Consider the following 24,593-nt stretch of genomic DNA (forward strand, 5'->3'; position numbering starts at 1 on the left):
AAATGTAAGTGGAAAAAAAGGAAATATAAGTGAATATCTCATCAGCAAATCACTGGTGATATATAAGTAGCCACCTGAAATTAAGCTTGAGAAATAGGAAAGGTAGGCAGAGAACCAACTGATTTTCATTATAATCTCTTTAGTATTTTTTTTTAGCCATATGTACATGTTTTTAATTATTTTATTTTTAAAAATTAGAACTTTTAGTTTATTTAAAAAAATTAGAACTTATGAATAAAAAAATTAGAAAAGCACCAAAAACAAACCAAACCTTTCCTTTATAGTCTACAGGTAAAAAAGCCTCCCCTCACGTGAGTATTTTCTAGTGCTTTTATCTTTTGATCTTTTACATTTAAATTTCTAATACATTCAGATTTCATTTTGGTGTGAATGATCGAGGTTCATTGCCCCCCCCCCAAAAAAAATATTCAAAACAATTTTCTCAGCATCACATGTTGAATAATGAATCCAACCTTCCCCGACAAATATGAAGTGTAACCATTATCACACAGTGATTTAGTATATAAGCATGTCTGTTTGAGATGTTCTGGTAACCTGTACTGCACTGTTTTGACAATGTAGCTCTTTACTTTTAGTTCATGGTAGAGAAGTGCTGTCCTTACTTTACTCCTTATTTTCACCTTTGACAAGTTACTTTGGACTCTCTAAGCCCCCATTTCCCCATCTGTGCACTGTGGATAATATTACCTATCTCATAAGCTTTGAGAAATAAATGAGATAATCAAGGTAAACAGTTCAATAAAGTTATGATATTAGCTGTAATTATTATTAGTTATAGGGTACTGCCTAGTACATAGCATATATTCAATAAATTCATGCACTTTTTTTTAACAGAATGCTAGGCATCCATTATATATATATATATATATATATATATATTTTTTTTTTTTTTTTAAATATATTTTATTGATTTTTTACAGAGAGGAAGGGAGAAGGATAGAGAGTTAGAAACATCCATGAAAGAGAAACATCGATCAGCTGCCTCCTGCACACCCCCCACTGGGGATGTGCCCGCAACCACGGCACATGCCCTCGACCAGAATCGAACCTGGGACTCCTCAGTCCACAGGCCGACGCTCTAACCACTGAGCCAAACTGGTCAGGGCATATATATATATATATATTTTATTTTATTTTTTAAAATATATTTTATTGATTTTCCACAGAAAGGAAGGGAGAGAGACAGAGAGTCAGAAACATCGATGAGAGAGAAACATTGACCAGCCGCCTCCCCCACACTCCCCACCGGGGATGCGCCCACAACCAAGGCACATGCCCTTGACCGGAATCAAACCTGGGACCCCTCAGTCCGCAGGCCGACGCTCCATCCACCTAGCCAAACCGGCTTCGGCTATATATATATTTTATAATATATTTTTATTGATTTCTGAGAAGAAGGGAGAGGGAGAAAGAGATAGAAACATCAATGATGAGAGAGAATCATTGATTGGCTGCCTCCTGCATGCCCCCTACTGCAACCCGGGGATGTGCACTGTGACCTCCTGGTTCCCAGGTCGACGCTCAACCACTGAGCCACACTGGTTGGACGTAATATATGTTTTTTATTCAGTTTAAATGCTCATTCTTTCTGAGTATTATGCCTCTATACAGAGGACATGGTAGATTAATATATGTATCTCTTTTCAGGATGAAAGCCAAACTTCTGCATCCTCTTGTGATGAGACTGAGCTGCAGATCAGCAGTCAGAAACAAGCTGAGTGGGAACCAGCTGGCCATGTCACCAAGAAAAGGAGAAGGCGCAGGACTGTCCACAGCAATCCTGACTCCCAGGTAAATGGAGGTGTGCAAACTGAAAAGCCACCACCTGTGCCAAAATTGGCATATTCTTAGGGAATTTTTTGTCAATTCTCTTATGCTATCGGTAGTGGTAAACACTGTGTATTGTAAGCTCCATGAATGCACAGCCCCAAGTCTAGGCTGCTCATCACCTTGCCCCAGGCACTTGCACTCAGGAAGCACTTGTTAAGTCTAAGCAGAGAGTAAATATTTGTTGAAGAAATACAAACCTTCATTAAGAGTTTTTTAAGTGAGGTGTAGTAAATACAAAGGAAAGAAACCGACATTAAATATGATTTTCCCCCCTCTCTCCTAGCCTGTCTTAGACCTGGTGGTCACATTATTCTTAGCAGCAAGGTCAGGTGATTGCAGGGGCTTCCCTCACTTGCTTTGAGAGGACTCTGATTATATTATCCTTTCATTCAAACAGTTTTTACAGTGCTTAGTCCTAGTATTTATTTGCTAGCTTTGTACAGTCCCTTAGTTGGTAGCCTATTGGGGTCTCTTAGTGTTAGTTTCTCATCCCTAAGAGTTAATCTTGCCATTTATGCCTTTCAGTGGTCCCTAGTATCTCCTAGTCCATGATTCACACTCTTGTGACACTTGATGGGGCAGAGAACAAACCTGCCAATCGAAATCTTATTCTACTTTTCTTTAACACCTTTCCCCCTCAGCTAAGTACTCATCTTTTTTTTAAAGTATTCATTTATTTTTTTATTGATTTTTAGAGATAGTGAAAGAGAGGGGGAAAGACAGAGAGAAAAACATCGATTGGTTGCCTGCAGCACGTGCCCTGACCAGGGCCCAGGCCAAGGAGGAGCCTGCAACTGTGGTACATGCCCGTAACCATAATTGAACCTGGGACTCTTCAGTCCACAGGCCAAAATTCTATCTACTGAGCCAAACCGGCTAGGGCTTGGTATTCATCTTTTGAAGGTAGTGATTACTTCTTTTTTTAAATATCTGACTATAAGCAATGTTTTCAATTTTTTAATGGCATATTTTTAAATTGAGATATCATTGGCATATAAGATTAATTTAGTTTCAGGTGTACAATTGAATGATTCGATCGATTTTTGTATATATTGGGAAATGAGCATCATAATTCTAGTTCATATCCATCACCATATATAGTTACAAAATATTTTTCTTTTAAGATGTATGTACCCTTTTAGCAACTTTCAAATGTGATGACTTCTTATTTATTATTTAAATCGTTTATTTCCTTTTTCCATTTGTAGCAGGATCATTCAGAGATAAAATCAAGTGATCCCATTGAGTTCCAGAATCAAGAAAAGCAGGAAAACCAGGCTCTCACACCTGTTGCAGAAGTTCCATCTCCACCAGATGAGAGACAAGGAAACGAGAATGCAATGTCCTCGGGAAATAGTGGAATAAATGGTATGCCAAGTAACTAAAAAAATCCAGAACTGCTAGGGCAGCATGTGCCTTAGATTCCTATGATTGCTATAATGAAGTGCTACAAATTGAGTGGCTTAAAATAACATATTTATTCTCTTACAGTTCTGGAGGCTGGACTTCTGAAATCAAGGTGTCAGTAGGGCCATTCTCCTTCTAAACCCTGGATAGAATCTGGCCTGGCCTAGTCTAACATTTAGTGGTGGCAATTGATCCTGTGTTCCTTGGCTTGCAGCTAAATTAGTCTGTTTTATAGCATTCTCTCTGTCTTAAAGGACACTAGTCTTGCCCTAGCCGGTTTAGCTCAGTGAATAGAGCATCAGCCCGCAGACTGGGAAGGTCCCGTGTTTGATTCTGGTCAAGGGCATGTACCTGTGTTGTAGGCTCAATCCTCAATCCTGGTTAGAGCATGAGTGGGAGGCAACCAATCAATGTGTCTCCCTGATATCAATGTTTCTCTCTCTCTCTCCATCCGTCCCTTCCACTCTCTCTCAAAATCAATGGGGGAAATATCCTCAGTTGAGGATTTAAAAAAGGACACCAGTCCTGTTGGATTAGGGTTTTCACCCTAATGACTTCATCATAATTTGATGACATCTACCAAGAATCTATAATAATAAAAAGTGTAATATACTAATTAGACTGGACGTCCTTCTGGATGACCTTCCAGATGAAGCCAGGGCTGTGAGAGAAGCCCAGGTCCTGGGTGTCAGAGGGAAGCCAGTGCTGGTAGTCAGGGGAAGGAAGGCCCACTCTTGCAGAAATTTCATGCATCGGGCCTCTAGTTTACAAATAAGGTTATATCACAGTTACTGGAGGTTAATATCCTAGCATATCTTTTGGGGGGGATATAGTTCAACCCATAACACCATTTTATAGGACTTACAAGGGTTTGACAATTAAAGTAAAAGTTTGAACCAAATAGAGTAGGCCATCAGATCATCTTTATTAATTTTAAAAACCAGAATAAAAGTGGTAGCTGGGAAGTTTAGAGATTTAATCTCTACTCAGTGATGAGGAGAGCCAGCATTTTGTTCATTAGTTCCTTCTGGCTTACTCCCAAGACAGGTGCAAAGACCTGTTTGCCTGATCAGCATAATTGAAAGGGAGCTGCAAAGTCTACCTTCCCAGTGGTGTGGCCTTTTTAAAATTATGATATATATATATATATATCTCCATCCCTTATATGCAAATAGACCAAATAGCAGAACAGCTGAACAACTGGTTGCTGTGACGTATGCTGACAACCAGGGGGTGCGCACAGAACATGGTGGGCGTCGGCCGTGGTGGGATGGCAGAGCAGGTGAGTGGGGGCGCCAGACCAAGGCGGGTGTCAGCCGCTGTCATTGGGGCGAGCCTCTATTGGTTACTGAAAATTCTTTGCTCCCATGTGCCGTGGTCCTGCCTGGTGCTTGCACCTGCTGCTGGTGCCAGCCCCGCTCACACCTGAAGCCAGCATCGGAGCTGCCGCTAGCACCTGCTGCTGGACCCCAGTGCCAGCCCTGATCGCTCGGTGCCGTCAGCAGGTGCGAGCGGTGGCTGCCGGCCCCGATTGCCCCTGAGGGCTTCTCTACCTCTCCCTGCTCCTGAGGGGCCATCGGGGCAGCACCTGCCGCTTGCACCCACTGACAGTGCCGGTCCTGCTCGCATCCCCTGCTGGCGCCAGCCCCAATGGCTCTGCTCCTTCAGCAGGTGTGAGTGTGGCCAGGGCCATTAGTGCGTGGGAGCGGCATCTGGCAGGAGCGGGGCTGCCTGCAGACAGGGGACCAGGAGCTATGGCTGGAGGGGCCGGGTGGGGGCACAGAGGATGGGCTGAGAACCGCCCCTGTGCCCACCGCAGCCTCACAGCCCACAGTTCCTTTCAAGGTGCACAAATTCGTGCACTGGGCCCCTAGTGTTTGTATATCCTTCTTAGATTCTAACCTTCTAAAAACCTCTTCCCTAAACTTCTCAACTAAAAGTTTGTTTCAATAAGATCAGAAAACTTCAATTCTTGTATACCTAACAGGACTTCTGCTTTCTGATTTCCTTCCTGAGGAAGCCTGCCAATTTCAACAGTCAATTGCCTGGTCCAGTGTCCAACAAGCATTTAAATGCAGAATTTCTAATGCTGAGCCTTCCCATTTCCCCCATAATTTTGCATTTCTTACTAAATACAGTTCCAGGAGGTCGAGGTTCTGATTCAGTAGGTCTAAGATAAGTCTGGGTGTCTGCAGTTTTCAATAAGCACCCCAGGTTTTACACTTCCCTTGTGTTTGTTTTTTTTTTAATAATACTGACCCGAGGATATTTTTTCATTTTCTTCTTCTTCCTTCTTCCTTCTTCCTCCTTCCTCCTTCCTTCTTCCTCCTTCCTTCTTTCTCCTTCCTTCTTCTCCTTCCTTCTTCCTTCTTTCTTCTTCTCCTTCTCCTCCTCCTCCTCCTCCTTCTCCTTCTCCTCCTCCTCCTCCTCCTCCTCCTCCTCCTCCTCCTCCTCCTCCCCCTCCCCCTCCCTCTGTGAGCCGAGGCTCTGACCACTGAGCAAAATCAACTAGAGCTCCTTTGTCTTTTCATGCATATGCCTCACATACCCATTTTAAAACCATGATTTAGAGAAAGTTGTTAGGGAGTATGACAAAGAGCCAAAAGTGGGGGTAGAATTACAAATGTCTGCTATTCCACCAATTATTTTATCCAGAAGATGTAGCTTTAGGACTAAGTTTCGATGCCATAGAAAAACTGAGTGTGGATCCATTAAGTCAGGTTTGACTAATGAAACATAAGCTGTTTGAAGGAGAAAAATTTGATCATATAGTTAGTTTCTGGTGAGAGAATTTTTTTTTAACTTTTTATTTTGACATAATTTCAGACTTAAAGTTGCAGAATAATACCAAGAATTCCTATGTCTTTTTCACCTAGATTTCCCAAATGTTAACACTTACTACATTATTTCCTCTCTGTTTATATTTATGTATTTATGTATATACATACATATATGTATATACATAAATATATGTGTATATATATAAATGTATATATGTATATACATAAATATATGTGTGTATATATACATATATGTGTGGTATACATTTTTTTCCTGAACTGTTTGAGAGTAAGCTGCAGATATGTGCTCTTTTACCCTAAATTGGTGGTTCCCAACCTGAGGCACATGCCCCAAAGGGGGGCAATTTGATTTTTAAGATTTTTAAGCGGGGACAATTTGAGAATGAGTTATTAATGAATTTTTTGCATTATGGTTCTAGGGGCCTCATATACAGTATCCTATATAATAAAGAGCTAATATGCAAATAGTAGTCACACTGTGACACCATAACAAACGATCAGCAGGGACCTGAGACTGCGTGGCTCTAGGGCCAGGATACCTGAAGCCGCGCCCTTGGGCACCAGGATGTGAGGCTGTTTCCCCCATCCGGTGGGCTTGACAGTGGTGGGCCCGGCCGGGTCTTGATGTTGTCCAATGGGGGTGGGGCCGGCTGGACACTTCTATTATAGAGAAAGGGTAAATAGCAATTTTAAAATATTTCCTCTAATTAATTCTCTTTTAATGTGTATGAATTTTGTGCACTGGGCCACTAGTATAAATCTATATTGTGACACATTTATGCATTTCAGTTCTCTATTATATGTTTTGAAACTTTATTTGCTATTTTTTATATGATTTCATATTTTTTTAAACAATTTCTTAGTGATTTCTTCCTCAGTACTTCAACTGTCCTTTCATTCTTTTATTTTTTTCTTTCATGGATGCCATGTTCTTTGGAAGCTTGTTTAGAACAAGTTAATGGCCTTTTAGGCTTCCTCCATATGAGTAGGAGTTCACTTTTTGAATAATAAGAATTATATGTCATGGAGTTGGGGGGTGCGGCATCAGGATTTTAGAGATGCTTAGGTGGGACATAGCCAAAAAAAGCTTGGGAACCACTGCCCTAAATACTTCAGTGTGTGTTTCTCAAAACACAGGGACTTCCTCTCACAAATGTACAGAGTACAAAAGGTTCATTGACTTGGCTTCATATTCCATGTTGCAACTAACATTTAGGACACCACTACTTGTCAAGTTATGGTATAGTATCAAAAAAGAATATCACAATTATCTGAAAAGGTTATTAAAATACTCTTCCCTTTCAATCACACATCTGTGTGTGGCAAGATTTCTTTTCATTATATATATCAACCAAAATATGTAACATATTATCTACAGAAGTAGGTAAGAGAATCCAGCTGCCTTGTATAAGTCAAATATTAAATAAATTTTCTTAAAAAGCCACTCATTTTTGTGTTAGAAACTTATTATCCCAATAATTCTATCCACATATTCCAATAATTCCATCAGTTATCTCAAAACAGGAAATCTCAGCTCATCCTTTGCATTTCATTGTCATGTTTCTTTAGCCTACTTTAATCTGGAATAGTTTCTCAGTCTTCCTTTGTCTTTCCGGATGTAGACATTTTTTAGTATAGGCAGGTTTTTTGGGGGGATCCTCTGACTTGGTTTGTCTAATGTGCTGATGATTAGATTCAGATCATGCACTTTTGGCCGAGGGATGTGTCTTTCACCCCAGAAGGCACAGGTGTTGGTTTGTCCTGTCACTAGTCATGTTAAGTTCTATCACCGGGTGATGGTGGTATCTGCTACACTGCTTCCCTGTAAAGTTACTATTTTTCCATTTGTAATTAATAAATACCTTGTGAGGAGTGACCCTGACTCTAAATATCCTGTTTTTCACAGAATTTTTCTCTGTTTTTTGTTTTGTTTTGTTTTTAATCCTCACCCAAGGACATGCTTAAAGAATGGCAGGGAGAGAGAGAAAAACATCAATTGGTTGCCTTCTGTACATTCCCCAACCAGGGATTGAACCTGCAACCCAGGTATGTTTCCTGACCACAAATTTTTGGTGTACGAGACGACGGTCTCACCAACTGAGCCACTCCAGCCGGCTCTCTCTGGCTTTAGAGCCAGGGTCCAAGCAGAAGCCCCTGGAGCCCCAACTGCTCTATGGAATATTCTTTGCCTTGTTTAATGGATACATTAGGGAACCTGAAAGATGATGACTTTATAAGTAGTATTACTTGAAATTTCATTTACATATTTTTAGATTACCTCAAGCTGAAAAATGATTATTAGTGGGGAAAATAGTAGACCTTGTATACTTCATGATTTCAAGTGAATTTAAAGAACAAAAACGAAACAAGTATAGGCATACCTATCTTTATTGTGCTTTGCTTTATTGCCTCTACAGATGTTGCAATTTTTTTACAAATTCAAGGCAAAAAATTACTGCTTGCTTTATTGCAGTGGTCTGGAACAGAACCCTCAGTATCTCAGAGATGTTCCTGTACAGAAGCAAAGGACCCAAGGAAACATGCCAGAATGCTAATGATGTGTCTTAGGCTGGTGGGGTTGTGTGTTTTTGTTTTTTAAATATATTTTATTGATTTTTTACAGAGAGGAAGGGAGAGGGATAGAGAGTTAGGAACATCGATGAGAGAGAAACATTGATCAGCTGCCTCCTGCACACGCCCTACTGGGGATGTGCCCGCAACCAAGATACATGCCCTTGACTGGACCTGGGACCCTTCAGTCTGCAGGCCGACGCTCTATCCACTGAGCCAAACCGGTTAGGGCGGTTGTGTGCTTTTTATCATTCTAGTTATAATAACATGTTTATAGCAAAGTTATGGAAAAGTGTTTTTAAATTTTTGATACAACTTCTATATAGGAAGCAAAATTTCTGCCTAGTTTAGGCATATGAGCTCAATGTTAGTGATGCTGTAAGTCAGTCGTGCTCCTCGTGTGCCATTTCTCCCACCACCTTGGCAGAGCCTATCACATGAATATTCTCGTGACATTTGTTAAAGTCTTTTCATTGGTTCTGTATCTTTGTATTCAGGTAATGAAGATTCAAAGGTACCTTCAGAAAGAAAGAAGTCTGTCTACACAGATGGGTTTTCTAAATCTGGAAAAAATAAAAGAATTGCAACTACTACTCCAAGTAAGTTTTGCAGGCTGGTGTTGGAGAGTCAGTGTACTGTCACAGCTAAAAGCTGGGATGCCGGAACTGGGGCTGGCATCTGCGTTCTCCCACTTTCTAGCTGGGAGACTTTGGGCAGCTTATTTATCCTCAGTAAATCACTTCTTCAGTTGAACGTTACAATAGTTGTACTGCCTATTTCATCAGGTTGATATATAGATTAATTGAGTCTATTTTCCACTTCTGATTACCTAGCATAGTAACTAACATGTAGCAGGTATTCACTAAATATCAGAGAATGGATGTCTGTAAAGTACTTGGCATAGTGTCCACTTCATAATAAATTACTTAAAAAAAAAGTCCAAGGCGGCGGTCGCCAACCTTTTGGACCTCATGGGCAACCAGTGGTCCGTGGACCACCGGTTGGCGATCGCTGCTCCAAAGGTTTCCTTAAACCAGTGGTCACCAACCTTTCAGACCTCACGGACCACTGGTTGGCAACCGCTAGTCTAAGGGACTCATTTTGGGGCATGTAATTCTTCTTCCCTATTTCTTACTCAGAATATATATTTAGAATATATACTTAGAATAGTACAGAAGAGGGGTCAGCAGACTACTGCTCGCCTTGGCCTGTATTCTAGCCCTTGAGCTAAGAATGACTTTTACACTTAAAAAGGGTTCTATGAAAAAAAGAAGAAAATCAGATAGACCATATCATTTGTGGTCACAAAGCCTATTTCCTGTCTGCACTTTACAGAAAAAGTGTGCCAATGCTTGGCATAGCGTTTTCTAAGCATTGTAAAACATCAAATTTATGATTAAAATAAGGCCATTTGATTAATTGGTGAGGGGGAGAGGACAAATATGTTATTCTTTTCTTATCCCCTAGACAAAATCAAGATGTCAATTAGCAGTCGCACAATGGAGAGATGGTGAATATTGAATTGTTTTTAAGATAGATGTGCACTGAGTTTCCAAAAACTAAATGTTCTAAATGTTTCAAATTAAAGTTTTGACAAAGATGATACTGAAACTGAATGTTAGGAATGCAGAGGAGAGAATAAGTGTTTATAGGAAAACTAAGGGAAGGTAAATAAATGGATTTTGTTATTAATTTTCATATTTTGTGGAATGTTCTAGACTTTAAGAAGCTTCATGAGGCCCATTTTAAGGAAATGGAGTCCATTGATCAATATATTAAGAGAAAAAAGAAAAATTTTGAACAACACAATTCACTTAATGAACTGAAGGTAATTATGTTCTTAATGGGACTAAAATACTTGGTTTTAATCTTGGTACCGTATATACAGCATGGTTAATATAGCCAGCTTTCGATGGATTCATGGAATGGATTTGAGTTTAATGCATCTTTATTATCTTAAATTGCTTTCCCCTACCATGAGAATTTTCAAAACCCTTCAGATAAACAGTCCTCACTATACAGAATGAATTCCAAAGTGGAAATAAGTTATTCTGTTTCCCACATTCAGACATTGTGCCTATCCCCTTTGTTGAGGGTGGACTGCTATAATTATAGCCGAAGCCATCTTCCTTCCCTGTCTCTTACCTAAAGGAGAAAGGGTGACTAGCAGTGGCTAACTTAAAGGCTCTCAGTGATTACTGAGCCCCCCACTGGACCTTCAGTCCAGGTCCTACTGGACTCAGGGCCCCTTCAAGTAAGAAAAGGTGATCAAGTCAAGCTCCACAGTTGAGTTACTGGAGTGGGGAGCTGATAACGTCCTCGGAAGTTGATGCTATTATTTTACATGGTATCTGGTGTCCAAAGGAGGCTAGGGAAACATTTATTTTAGAATTTTTAATAATACTTAACCACCTGCGTTATTTCTTCAAAAGTATTTGAGGCAGTTTGTGGTATTACAACACAAAACAGTGTAAAGTTGATTTAAAAAGGGCAGAAGCCCTAGCCAGTTTGGCTCAGTGGATAGAGCATCGGCCTATGGACTGAAGAGTCCTGGGTTCCATTTTGATCAAGGGCAGATGCCCAGGTTTTGGGCTTGGGTTGCAGGCTCGATCCCCAGTAGGAGGTGTGTAGGAGGCACCAATGATTCTCTCTCATCATTGATGTTTCTATCTCTCCCACTCCCTTTCTGAAATCAATAAAAATATATATTAAATAAATAAATAAATAAATAGGGCAGGAAATGAACACTGTTAGCAGGTACATTGTCTATTATATCAGTCACTTGGTTGAGTTTTTAGTTTTCTGCCAACAGGGAAATGCACTGGGTGATAAATTCTAAATAGTAACACACACACACATACACATACAGACACACAAACACACAAATCCCATAAGCTTCTTTTTTAAAAGAAATATATTTTATTGATTTTTTACAGAGAGGAAGGGAGAGGAATAGAGAGTTAGAAACATCGATGAGAGAGAACCACTGATCAGCTGCCTCCTGCACACCTCCTACTGGAGATGTGCTTACAACCAAGGTACATGCCCTTGACTGGAATCAAACCTGGGACCCTCCAGTCCGCAGGCCGACGCTCTATCCACTGAGCCAAACCGGTCAGGGCTCCCATAAGCTTCTTCATGAGAAGTTTAATCTTGGGTAATAAACATTCATTTGAAAAAGATTCATAAAACCACTGTCATACAGTCGAAGACACTGTTTATCAGCCTTCAAGGAAACAGTGACAAAGCCAAGTCATGGCATTAAACATCTCCATTCCTTTATACCGCTCAACAATGTGGGTGGAGAATCCAGAGAGGAGATATTTAGAGTGTCCGCAATACTTTCATAAATATTAGCAAGGGCCATCACTACATTCACAGTTGAATATAAATGAGTATCTTATTTTTTAGTGATAGCCCCATCTGAGTGAGTTTACTTCTAAAATCCTTCCTTACCCCCATGATTTAAGGAATTGGCCTATCAGATAGGTTATTTAGTATGACCTATTTGGAGACCAGAGAATAAAAATAATTACATGACTTTGATATAGCTGATATGAAGTTTGGGGATTAGTCATCTAGGTAGTGACAGTAATAAATGAGCAAAGATCCTAGAAAGAATCATCCTAGCTGTGACCAATCTTTCCTTGACTTTCATGATTAGACAAGGGACACCTATTTGATTTGGTTGCCAAATGGCCCTCTGCAAAGATCAGAAAACTTGTGCCCTGAGATACCTGTTTACTTTGTTAACTGTAGTAATGAAAAATTTTTAAAACCTTTGATAATATGAAAAATATCCCAATTGAATTTCTCTGATCATTCTGTTACATGTTTGTTATATACCTTCTATACTAATAAAAGGGTAATATGCTAATTAGACCAGATATCTTCTGAACATCCATCTGGACGTCCTTCCGGACAAAGCCATGGTGGTGGGGGCCAAGGCAGAGGCTGTTAGGGGTGATCAGCTGGCAGGGGAGGGCAGTTAAGGGTGATCAGGCAGGCAGGGGAGGGCAGTTAGGGGCATCAGGCAGACAAGCAGAGTAGTTAGGAGCGATCAGGCAGACAGGCAGGTGAGCGGTTAGGAGCCAGCGGTCCCGGATTGCAAGAGGGATGTCCAACTGCCCCCAAGGGTTCCCAGATTGGAGAGGGTGCATGCCAGGCAGAGGGACTACCCCCCCCCCCCCCCGCATGAATTTCATGCACCAGGCCTCTAGTTACAATAAAAACGTAATATGCAAATCGACTGAACAGCAGAATGACCGTTCAGACGGCCTTCCGGATGACCATGCTATGACACACACAGGCCAGCCAAGGCAGGTGTGATGTGATTGATCGGATGGCCCCGCCATCAGACTACAGAGGGAAGCCCAGGCAACCTTCTGTGCGGTGATTGATTGTGGAGCCCCAGCCTCAGAGCCTAGGCTGGGTGGGCGGGGCCTCCCTCTGTGGGCGATCTGGGGGCCCTGTGATCTATCGCCTCACCGAGAGAGGCCCAGGCCACCGGCCTGCAACGCTGTGGCAGGTGTGCAGGGCCGGCCAGCAATCGCCCTGCAGAGGCCCAGGCCAGCCAAGCGATCATACCCACACCTGTGGCCTGCACAGGGAGGCAACCTGTGGTGGGGGGTGTGAGGGGGGGGTACAGCACCGCACTGATGGCAAACAGGTGCAGTGGCAGCAGTGGGGGCAGGGCCAGCTGCTGGCAGCCAGGAGAAGGAAAGCCCTAATAGGCCAGGCCTAGGGACCGTACCCTTGGGGTCCTGGATTGCGAAAGGGTGCAGGCTGGGGTGAGGGACACCCTCCCCCTCCCATGCAGGAATTTCGTGCACCAGGCCTCTAGTATGTTATAATTGGCTGTTTTTCTTTGAATTTGCTTATTTAAATTTTTTGCATATTTATGAGCCATTAATCTATTTAATGATATATATTATATGTTATAAATATTTACCCACAGTTTATCTTTTCACTATATTAATAGTGTATTTTACCGTGTGGAAGGTGTTTTTGTTTTATTTTTAGTTAAATCTATCCAACTTTTCATTTTAAGGCTCTGAGTTGTTTTCATGCACTACCTGTCCCAGGATCATAAAAATGTGCTCTTACATTTATATTTACTGTTTTGTTATTTTTTCCCTATGTTTAATCCCATGTTTTTATTTTTGTGTATGATATGATTGAGTTATTTGCTTTGTTAAAACAAGATTTTTATTGCTGCTTGGCTGGTGCGACTCAGTGGTTGAGCATCAACCCATGAACCAGGAGGTAATAGTTTGATTCCTGGTCAGGGCACATGCCCAGGTTATAGGCTCAATCTCCAGTAGGAGGCATGCAGGAAGCACCCAATCAGTGATTCTTATCATTGATGTTTTTATCTCTCTCTCCCTTCTCTCTGAAATCAATAAAAACCTATAAAAAACATTATGGAGGGTGGGAGAAGTAGGGGTGAAATTACTTATAGATTCTACATACTAATTATGTAATAAATTCTTTGAGTTAGTATTTAATAAACTCCATATCATGCTCTCAAAGTTACCATATGCCCAAGAGAACCTATTTATTCTTTCTTTCTGGCCACAGAGTCTGTTTAAGCCACATTCTTTCTCTAGTTAGAAAATACCTGGGGACTTGGGAAGGGCTTTCTGTAACACCTTACTCAGCACAACCAGAAGTTACTATTAAATCCGTCACCATAGCAACACAGGTATAGGAAACTGCCCAGCAAGCCAGGCAGGTAGGATAGGATGAAGTAATGCAGAAGGAAGGGATGATCGCTGGGTTGCAAAGTGGGGATGACGGGGGCGGGAGATGAAAGGGGTGGGGGGGGGGAAATAAATGGGAGCGCTCTTCTGCACTTTGCCAAGGTCACAATACTGTCCAAGAGGTCAAGCTTTTTTTTTAATATATATTTTATTGATTTTTTACAGAGAGGAAGGGAGAGGGATAGAGAGTTAGAAACATCGATGAGAGAGAAACACCGATCAGCTGCGTCCTGCACACCCCTACTGGGGACGTGCCCTTGATCGGAATTGAACCTGGGACCCTTCAGTCCGCAGGCTGATGCTCTGTCCACTGAGCCAAACCAGTCAGGGCGAGGTCCAGCTTTAATAATGTATTTTCCTTTCTCAGAAGCGTTCCATAACTAAGGAAGTGGTGGCAACTCCAGTGGGTCTCCAAAGAAGATTTTCTATGGCTTGTACTCCCTCAAGCCAGCAGCGCTCACCAGGCCCGGCCCAGGGTGCTGCAGATCTGAGCACCTTGTATATGAAGGGGTCGGTCAAGCGTTCCACTCTCTCAGCAACTAAAATGAATGTCAGGTAAAGAACTCCAAAATGTGACGGAGGACAAGGTCTCAAAACTTTATAGCTTCTAATACATTTCAGGTGGACTACATCAAATGTTTTCATGTTGATAAAAAAAGAACAAACCCTGGCCAGTTGGTTCAGTTCATTGGAGTGTTTTCCCCTACACTAAAAAAGATTGCGTGTTCAATTCCCAGTCAGGGCACATGCCGGAGGCAACAGATCGATGTTTGTTTCTCTCTCTCTCTCTCTCTCTCTCTTCCCTCCCCTCCCCTCCCCTCCCCTCTCTAAAATCAATGGACCCATATATCTTCAGGTGAAGAATAAAAAAAAAAAAATGAGAAAGAGGATCAGAACAGAGAGAAGGATCAGCAAATGGCTTTTTTATAAGTCCTAATATTTTTCTTTAAATTTGTATTTCGTTTCCTTGTTTAGGCAACTTACCTAAGCTCACATTTGATTTACTAGTATAAGTAAAGATAGAAAATAAGATATATATGAATATTTTTCATTTTAATCTACACTTGCAAATATGTGTAAAGAGAAATTTTTTTATTGACTTGAACACACAGTTGCAGCTAAATTCCTATAGAAAAATCTCTCAATGCAGTGAATTAAAAAATGGACTTGTCCTAAAGTAGAAATACTCTAACCCATTGGGCATTGCAGTATGATAGCTATCTCATGCCCACTGATCCCTGTTTTGTTTGCTTGTACGTTTCCTGACATCAGGATGCCCCTCAACTACTACTGTACGTACAGATGAAGATTTTCATGCTTGCCCTAGCGGGTTTGGCTCAGTGGATAGAGCATCAGCCTGTGGACTGAAGGGTCCCAGGTTCTATTCCGGTCAAGGGCACATACCTGGGTTGCAGGTTCCCCAGCCCTGGTCAGGGGCATGAGGGAGGCAACCAATCGATGTGTCTCTCTCACATCGGTGTTTCTCTCTGTCTCTCCTTCTCTCTTCCAATCTCTCTTAAAAAAAAAAAAAAAACAAGATTTTCATGCTTTTTTTTTTTTTTTCATTCCAGAGAGGAAGGGAGAGGGGGGGAGAGAGAGAGAGAAAGAGAGAGAGAGAGAGAGAGAGAGAGAGAGAGAAACATCAATGATGATAGAGAATCATTGATCGGCTGCCTCCAAGGGATTAAACCCACAACCCCAGCATGTGCCCTTGACTGGAATCAAACCCGGGACCCTTCATTCTGCAGGCTGACATTCTATCCACTGAACCAAACCAGTTAGGGCATTATCCTTTCTTTTAATACCAAAATTTTATTCTCTCCTTTTTTAAGAGCATCTGCAGCATCTAATAGAGTTGGTGCATGGTAACATATCCCCAACATGTGCAATTATCTGACATTGTTTTTATTCTCACCTATAGATATGTTTATGGATTTTTTTTTTTTTAGAGAGAGAGAAAGGAAGGGGGAAAGAGAACATACATGTGAGAGAGAAACATTGATTGGTTGCCTCCCGTACTCGCCCCAACCAAGGATGGAACCCACAATCCGGGCATGTGCCCTGACTGCGAAGTGAACCTGCAATCGAACCTACAGGATGATGCTCCAACCAATTGAGCCACTGGCCAGAACTAATATAGTTTTTAAATCTTAAAAATGCCCTTCGGTTTAGATGAGTTAGCTTGGAATATGAGGTACCTATACTTGGCAGTTCTGATTGTATTTAATGCTATTAGAACACCATGGTCAGGTGCTAGCCTTTGTTTCATTGCAATCTACAGAATAGTCTGGACTTCACATCTATCCTAGCGCAGCCAGTTTTCCTGTTAGAGTCTTTGGGTGTTGATTCAGGATCACCATCAAATTATAAGTCCAGAAGTCCCCTGTTAACACCCCATCACCAACCCTATATGTATTTATATCTGTCATTAGTAGATATTCATTGAATGTAAGACACTGAGGAGTCACCATTATTTTATGAACCAGTAAGAAAAGTCATTGCCAACTATGACATATTATCATTGTAAAACACATCCCAATTTCAGTTATGTTAAAATGTAGGAAAACTATGCATCAGAGAATCAATGAAATACATTGTGGCGGTTTGCTATGAGTAGAAGATGGGTTTATGTACCACTCAAATGAATATTATTTTAGGAAGATGTAAGGTCTGTTCCCATTTGGCAGAGCAATCTTCTATTCCCTCTAACTTGCCATCATCGGGAAGAGGAGAAATAAGGGAAGCTTCTTCGAGTACCTGCTAATCTGTAACTTGAGGCCTGCAAGCATCTCCTTGGAGCTCTGGCTTATGCTGTCATTGGCCAATGCTGGGTGAAAAGAGAATACAAGCCATCCTATATAATAAAAGCGTAGTATGCAAATTGTCCCCTCCACCGGAAGTTCTTCTGGGATTTCAACCAGGGGACAGGGCCGGCTGGGGGAAGGGAGAGAGGCCTTGGCCAGTGGCAGGTGACTGGGGGAAGGGAGGGAGGACTTGGCCAGCCGCTGCCAGCCACTAGGGACCCTTCCAGTGCACAAATTTCATGCACTGGGCCTCTAGTGTTTTATAAATAACAAAAGTTGATAAATGATTTGCTTTAACATAAGTGTTTTAAGAGCATCTCTATTGTGCAAAGGAGGTTCATTTGTGTAACAGTATTTACACAAATGAACGGCTGCCTCCTGGGGATCAAGTTGGTGCATGGGGGCCCTTTCACTGCTTGGTGATGGACAAGTGGCTTTGTTTATAAGCTTGACACAGTTACTCTTAACATTACTCATGTCTTGTATCCACTGTCCTATTTAGGTTTTCAGCTGCTACTAAAGATAATGAATACAAACGTTCACTGACCAAGACTCCAGCCAGAAAGTCTCCACATGTGTCCATATCTGGGAATACCCCAAAAGGCCAGGCTGTGCTTGGGACAAACAAGTTAAAGGCCACAAAGAGGGATTCTGCTACAGGTAAAAAATGAATTGGTTCATCTTTAAGCCATGTAATTTTCTGAAATTAAGTTTATCTGTTTCCTTAAGCCTCTCCATATCTGTAAAATCAAAAGCAAACATTTCCCCATAGTGTATTTTTCATTGTATATGAGTGAGGGACATGCTAGAATCACTAACAAAAAACTAGTGTCTGCCTGAGGACTCCATCCCGTCCAAGAGGAGTCCTAAGATGGTGACCCTCCCTGAAGGGCATTCGGCCCCTTCTCAGACCCAGGGATGGGGAGGACCATGACAGCCTCCAGTGGCCTGCAGGACTCTGAAACGAACAGGATCCCAGAGTTCATGGAGTCAGTGCCACACTATTGACTAGTGGACTGGGTGAGGCAGAATAAGCCATATAGATACCCTTGTTATTAATAACAAACAAAGCCATGAATCTCTTCCATTTATGTGATTTAGGTTCCTTGCAGGCTTTATGTCTGTATTAATGAAAATATTACTATTAGTAATATATCATTTTTAAGAAGGGTAAATAATATCAGGGAAATTCTTTAAACAGGATTCTAAACTCCCAGCTGATCCTAGGAAATCTCGTAATGTTTAGACTATTTGGGGAGAAGCTAACGGGAAACAGATCTCAGTGGTTAACTTTCTTCAGTTATTCTTTTCTCCTCCTTTTAACCTTACATTTGTCTTGGACTTTTCACATAGATTATATTTTTAAGATTGAGAAGTGATACTTTAATAAAAAACTATAACGTGTTTTTTTTTTTTTTCTCTAATCAAGCCCTTGGGTTTTGTGTTGGCTTTTTTAGTTATTACCCCATTCAAGTTTTCAGCTGAAGCAGCACAGACTCCAGTCTCCAACAAGAAACCAGTGTTTGATCTCAAAGCAAGTTTGTCTCGTCCCCTCAACTATGAGCCACACAAAGGTATGTGGGATGTTTTGCGGTGCAAGACACGCAAAGACCTAAGATCAACTCATTTCCCACTGAGGCTGTGACTCAGATGGAAACCTTACTTGACCGCCTAGAATTCCTGCCCCCGTTCCTCATGATTAAAAAGAATGTCAATTAAGCAAATATTAAATAACTGATTCACTTACATTTTTGATAAACAAAGACATAATTTATAATCAATGTTACTACAAAGAATTAAAATTTCAGCCAAAATCAAGAAACTTAGAAGTGAGCCTGTGGGTTAATGAATGTTTTCTTTACAGCTATCAAAGGATCCCAGGCTGCTGGGAACCACCGGTCCAACAACTGGGATGTTCATTGGCCAGATGTCTTTGAGCATATATTAAAGTATTCTTACATCTATAAAATATATCAATACTTAATGTGATCTATCTTTTGTGCTTTTGGAATTATTTTTTTAAAAAGCTTCCTACAATAATCATGTTTATGTAATGTTTATCTTTAAATTACGAATGTCAATGAAACATATAATGAAAACATAAATCTTATTTAGTTGTGGTAAAAATGCATCTACTTCTCTCACTCACCCATTTTTCCCCCCAAGTTTTCCCATCTGTGGCAGTGACACCTTTTTCTGCTGAGTTATCTACTGAGTCTTCGGGGCAGAAACCTAGGAGTCTTGGCTCCTCACTTTTTCTTAGACATCATCTCCAGCCCATCAGCTAGTCCTTTTACCTTTACCTTTGAAAAAAATCTTTAATCAGACCACTTTCACCCCTCCATTGTGGCTCCCTTTGGTCCAGGTCATCATCATCATTTACCTGGGCTTCTAGAATAGCCTCTTTGCCCCACAACCTAAAAAACAAACAGAGCACATCACTGCCCTGCTCAGAATCTCCTGAGGTTTCCCATCTCTTTCCCAACTTCAGTCACCGCCTCCTTCCTTCCCTGACTTTGGGACAAACACATTGATGTTTCAGTTCCTCAGACACACCCAGCTCATTCCCACCTCCAGGTCTTTGCATTGTATCCCTCTGCTCCACCTGGAATATTGTTGCCACAGACCTTTGCACAGCTTGCTCCCTCATTTTACTGGGACATCCACTCAGCTATCACCAATTCCAGCCTTTCCTCCACTCCCTGCCTCCCAGTCTTTACTCCTTAGCCTGGTCCACATTTCTTCATAGCATGAGTCACCACCTGATGTTATGTTCCCTTACTGTCATCTACTTCTACCACTGGCATGTAAGCCCAAGAAAGCAAGGATTTTGACTACTTGGTTCACTGCTTATGTCCCCAGCTCCTACAACAGTCCCTGGCACATACAAGTTGAACTCTAAAGTGTTTGCTGTGGGAATGACTATGACACCAACTTTAGCTGATGGTAGAAAACCTGGATTAAAGCTTCATCTGTGCTTATTATTTTTATAGCCTAGACAAGTCAGTTAGTTCCTTTATGGAAGGAAAAATAAGTACTACTTCAATAGTTATTGATTAAATGATAATGATGGGTGTGAACATCATTTTTATGAAATGGGAAACATGCAAATGATAATCACTGGTACTCAGACATAGGTCATAAACTATAAAAATAAAGCAATACCTAAACATCTGGAATTTGTTCTAAAGCCAACAAAAGATTCCCACTTGTTCTATTCCAAATATAATTTACGAGGAAACGGTAATAAACTGTACAGGTGAAGTACCACTTTTTAAAAATACCACTTTAATATCTATAATAATAAAAGCATTATATGCTAATTAGACCGGATTTCCTTCTGGACCATGAAGCCAGGGCTGCAAGGGAAGTCTGGGTCCCGGGTGCCAGATGGAAGCTGGTGCCGGCAGCCGGGGGAAGGAAGGCCTACTCTTGCATGAATTTCGTGCATTGGGCCTCTAGTTTATATATATATAAGGCTAATATGCTAATTGTCCGACCATCCAGGTAATGACGTCACGTAGCAACGCCTGGCTTCCTCTCCCTAGCGACAACTAGCCTCCTTGGATTTTCATCAGCCCAGGAACCTGATTTGCTTTATAGCCAGGTGCAAATATTTCACACTTTTTTTTTTTTCATGGTCGCAGGGCCCACATTTCACATTTTATTGCATTTTTTCCCACAATCACTGAGTCACGCTGGGCTGTGCTCAGGGCTCCGGAGGCAGGACCTGGAAGGTGAAGCTGCGCAGCAAGCCATTCCCGCGGAGGGGCTGCCCCAGGGACCCCGAGAGGGTGACCCCCTGGCCATGGTTGGGAGAACCCATCGAGGACTGAACCCCACCCAGCGCCCACGTAGGTGGCCCTCAGGTCTCCACACCGCCTCCCGGATGCTGCCCCCAAACAGGGATATTTCACACTTTAACCAAATGTCCATGAAGCATTTTCCTGTGCCTCATCTTATTTGATCCTCACAGAAGTCCTGGAGTAGGTAGATAGGAGACTCAGTGGAATCCTATTTTCTACCGAAAAATATTTAGAAAGCTTAGAAACTTGACTGAAAAGAAGAAATGGTAGACCCTGAAAATGACTTCAGGTTTTCTCACTGTGCAGAATATAGTCAAACACTACTGCAGTTAAATATTTTACCCTTTGTTCTCCCTGCGTGATCTACAATAATAATTTGCTTCGTGTTGATATTTACTGCTGTGTTGCTGACAATTACCTGAAAGAGAAGTTGGGGTGCTTCACTGGGCTGGAAAAAGTTTAGCTAAATCAGAAAGCTGGTCTAATTAAGCAAGTTTATTTTATATCTATAAAAGGCTAAGTTGACTCCTGCATGGGAGATACATATAAAGCTCTTGCTGGTGCCAGTCGCACGCGTGTGTTTCGATCTGTCATTGTCGATCGTGAATTTGGTTGACACTTCTATTAAAGAGAAAGGGCAAATAGTGATATTAAAATATTTCTTCTAATTAATTTCCTTTCAATGTGCATGATCATGCACTGGCCCACTAGGTAAACATAATATCTATGCAACCTTGAAATAAACTGCTTGGTTGTAATGGTTCCTTTTAATGTGCTATGTAATGGGAGTTGTTTTTTGTTTTTAGTGTTAAGGTTTTCTTTTTTTATTATTATTAATATATTTTTATTGATTTCAGAGAAGAAGGGAGAAAAAGAGAAAAATATCACTGATGAGAGGAAAACATTAAGGTTTTCTCTTTGGCTTTCCAAGGATTAACAAATAGAACACATGCCCAGCCAGTGTGGCACAGTAATTGAGCGTCTACCTATGAACCAGGAGATCACAGTTTGAGTCCAGGTCAGGGCACATGCCCGGGTTGCGAGCTCTATCCCCAGTAGGGGGCATGCAGGAAGCAGCTGATCAGTGATTCTCATCATTTATGTTTCTCTCTCTCCCTTCCTCTCTGAAATAAATAAAAAACAAAATAGAACACGTTATTTAGAGAAAAATTGAAATTTATATCTGCTTAATATGAAATTGAAATTAATAAAAGACTTACACTGGCAAATATCTATTAAAACAAAGTATAAATGTTGACAGCAAGCAAATAGCCACAGATGAATAAACTTAAGACTATAAATACAAAAGTCTTCATTAATTTATCTTTGTCTCTGTCCTAAACTAGGAAAACTGAAACCATGGGGACAGTCTAAAGAAAATAAGTCTCTGAATGAGCATGTAAGCAGAGTTAGCTTCCACAAGTATACTTACAAACAACCTCGTCTTCAGACCAGGTGAGCACATCATTATCCAGTTCTATAAGTCTTTTCATTTTGAAAGACTGTATATAAAAGCAGAACCTCTGGGGGATAGAGAGTTTCAGTAAGTGGTGTCTAAGAGGCTAGAAGTGGAATCACATATAGAACTTTCTAAAAGTTCTAATTGTGGATTCTAATTCAGTAGGTTTGAGGTGGGGCCCAAGCATCTGCATTATTTCCAAAGCTCTACAGCAGTGATGGCGAACCTATGACACGTGTCAGAGGTGACACACGAACTCATTTTTTTGGTTGATTTTTCTTTGCTAAATGGCATTTAAATATATAAAATAAATATCAAAAATATAAGTCTTTGTTTTACTATGGTTGCAAATATCAAAAAATTTCTCTATGTGACACGGCACCAGAGTTAAGTTAGGGTTTTTCAAAATGCTGACACTCCGAGCTCAAAAGGTTCGCCATCACTGCTCTACGGGACATTCACAAGAGGACTCCGGTTCAGAGCACTGCTTTTACATGATCTGTCTGCCCAAACTGTGCACCTGATATCCCTCCAGATACCAGTGCCCAGGGCATCTAGTTATGCAGATAAATGTAAATTTTTTACTTTCAGGGAAACCAGGCAAACTAGGCTTCAAGGCCCTACACGGGGAAAACCCAGGATGGTCCTTAGAGGCTTTCATCTGTATGAAAACCAGGTTAAAGGCAGAGCTTGCCCTGGGCCGCAGCTGGTCCTGGTTGAGTCGACTCCCTGCATGAAACCCTCCTGATACAGAGTTACCTGTCATTTGACTTGCCTACATCCACCTGCCACCAAAACCTTTAATGACTATATTTGCTATTAAGATCATTAACATGATCCTGGGACTTCTCTCCCCTACCCTGCCCTGCCTCCCCCCCCATCCCTTTCATATAAACATAGTGGTTTAAGTCAGTGGTTCCTAGTTCCATGTTTTCACTAGACTGTGTAATTTTGAGCTTGACCTTTGACTTCCAGAAATAGACATTTATCAATTAAAACTACAGGGGTTGGGTTCAGGTACCAGGGTACCTTCTGGTTGCAGTTCTGTGCTTGACTTTAGGATTTATAGCCCTTTTAACACAGCAGTGATTTTCATCACAGACCACCAGATCAGACTGCAGCATGCCTAGAACTGTTTTATACAAGTGTGCTAGGCATCTTTTAGGTTTGGACATTGTCTAACAAGTGCTTCCAAGTGGTCTGTTGTGGAGCTTCACTAGAGCCTAATGTGTACCTGTCCCTCTTAGGGAGGAGCAACGGAAGAAACATGAGCAACAACGAAAGGAGAAGAAAGCAGAGGTGTTGGGAACTCGAAGGGGCCTTATTATGGCTGCAGATTAATAGTTTAACATTCTGTAAATATTCCTTTATTCTGAACCTTTTTTGTAAATATTCTTATACTGTCCTTCCTCCTTTAGTCAAAAGGTCTTTTTCTGCTCTTAACTTTGTTCCTAAGTCCCTGTACAACTCAGTATTTTAATGAGATCTATCCTATACTTTTTTTCCCCATCCTATAGATTCTTGACCTAGATTTTTAATGTCAATTCCCCCCTCCTGGCTCTAATATTAACAGAATTGCAGTCCTCTTCTAGGCAAGAGCATTTACCTAAAGGTAGCTTATTATAACACAAGCTTTAGTAGAAATTGAACAGTAATAACTTATGGAAAGGGTAAGCTGGGAGAAGTCCCCTTTTTATCCTTCAAAGAATCTAGTCATCTTAATAAAACAAGGGGCCATATGGATTGGTTATGGCATCAAAATTTTACCCACGTGGTTTTCTTCAAGCTTACACACCTTTTGTTCAACTCACTTGTAATTGTCATCTCACTCAATATATTCTTTTTTTTATCTTTAATTTCTTTACTGGTTAAGGTATTACAAATGTACATATTCTTAAAAACAAAAACTATAGCTCATTCTAGCCTTGCTTATTTAACAATATACAAGGCCATGTTGAAATTTCAGGATTGTTGCTTTAAGGATTACTGTGCTGTCAAACTTAAATTTTATTCAACTTATGGAAAAACTAGAGTTTCTTAGCATCATATCCATGTTTGTTGCACCTAACTGGAACTTCTGAGTTTTGTACTGCTTCAGATTTTCATAAATAAAGTGTTTTCTCTCACGGGTA

General features: G+C 41.0%; 1 protein-coding gene across 5 annotated transcripts in view; it reads left to right on the top strand.

Annotated features, from left to right (window-relative positions):
* Positions 1-24,593, top strand: part of NUSAP1 (nucleolar and spindle associated protein 1) — a 31,577-nt gene extending 6,984 nt beyond the window's left edge. Inside the window, exons 3-12 of one of the 5 annotated variants that reach the window (XR_002830331.1) lie at positions 1,669-1,812; positions 3,060-3,219; positions 9,128-9,229; positions 10,349-10,458; positions 14,760-14,947; positions 17,699-17,856; positions 18,654-18,770; positions 19,061-19,145; positions 22,349-22,457; positions 23,709-24,593. Coding sequence is in view for 2 of the 5 variants with exons in the window: in XM_006093039.3 (XP_006093101.1) it covers positions 1,669-1,812; positions 3,060-3,219; positions 9,128-9,229; positions 10,349-10,458; positions 14,760-14,947; positions 17,699-17,856; positions 18,654-18,770; positions 22,349-22,457; positions 23,709-23,802 (1,182 nt within the window). In the remaining 3 variants the exon portion in view is untranslated. Of the gene's footprint in view, positions 1-1,668; positions 1,813-3,059; positions 3,220-9,127; positions 9,230-10,348; positions 10,459-14,759; positions 14,948-17,698; positions 17,857-18,625; positions 18,772-19,060; positions 19,146-22,348; positions 22,458-23,708 lie in introns of those variants that run through there. The other 4 variants (XM_006093039.3, XR_002830333.1, XR_002830332.1 and 1 more) reach the window with 4 other exon arrangements.

This window comes from Myotis lucifugus, unplaced genomic scaffold, assembly GCF_000147115.1.
Source record: "Myotis lucifugus unplaced genomic scaffold, Myoluc2.0 scaffold_109, whole genome shotgun sequence".
NCBI classification, from domain to species: Eukaryota; Metazoa; Chordata; class Mammalia; order Chiroptera; family Vespertilionidae; genus Myotis; species Myotis lucifugus.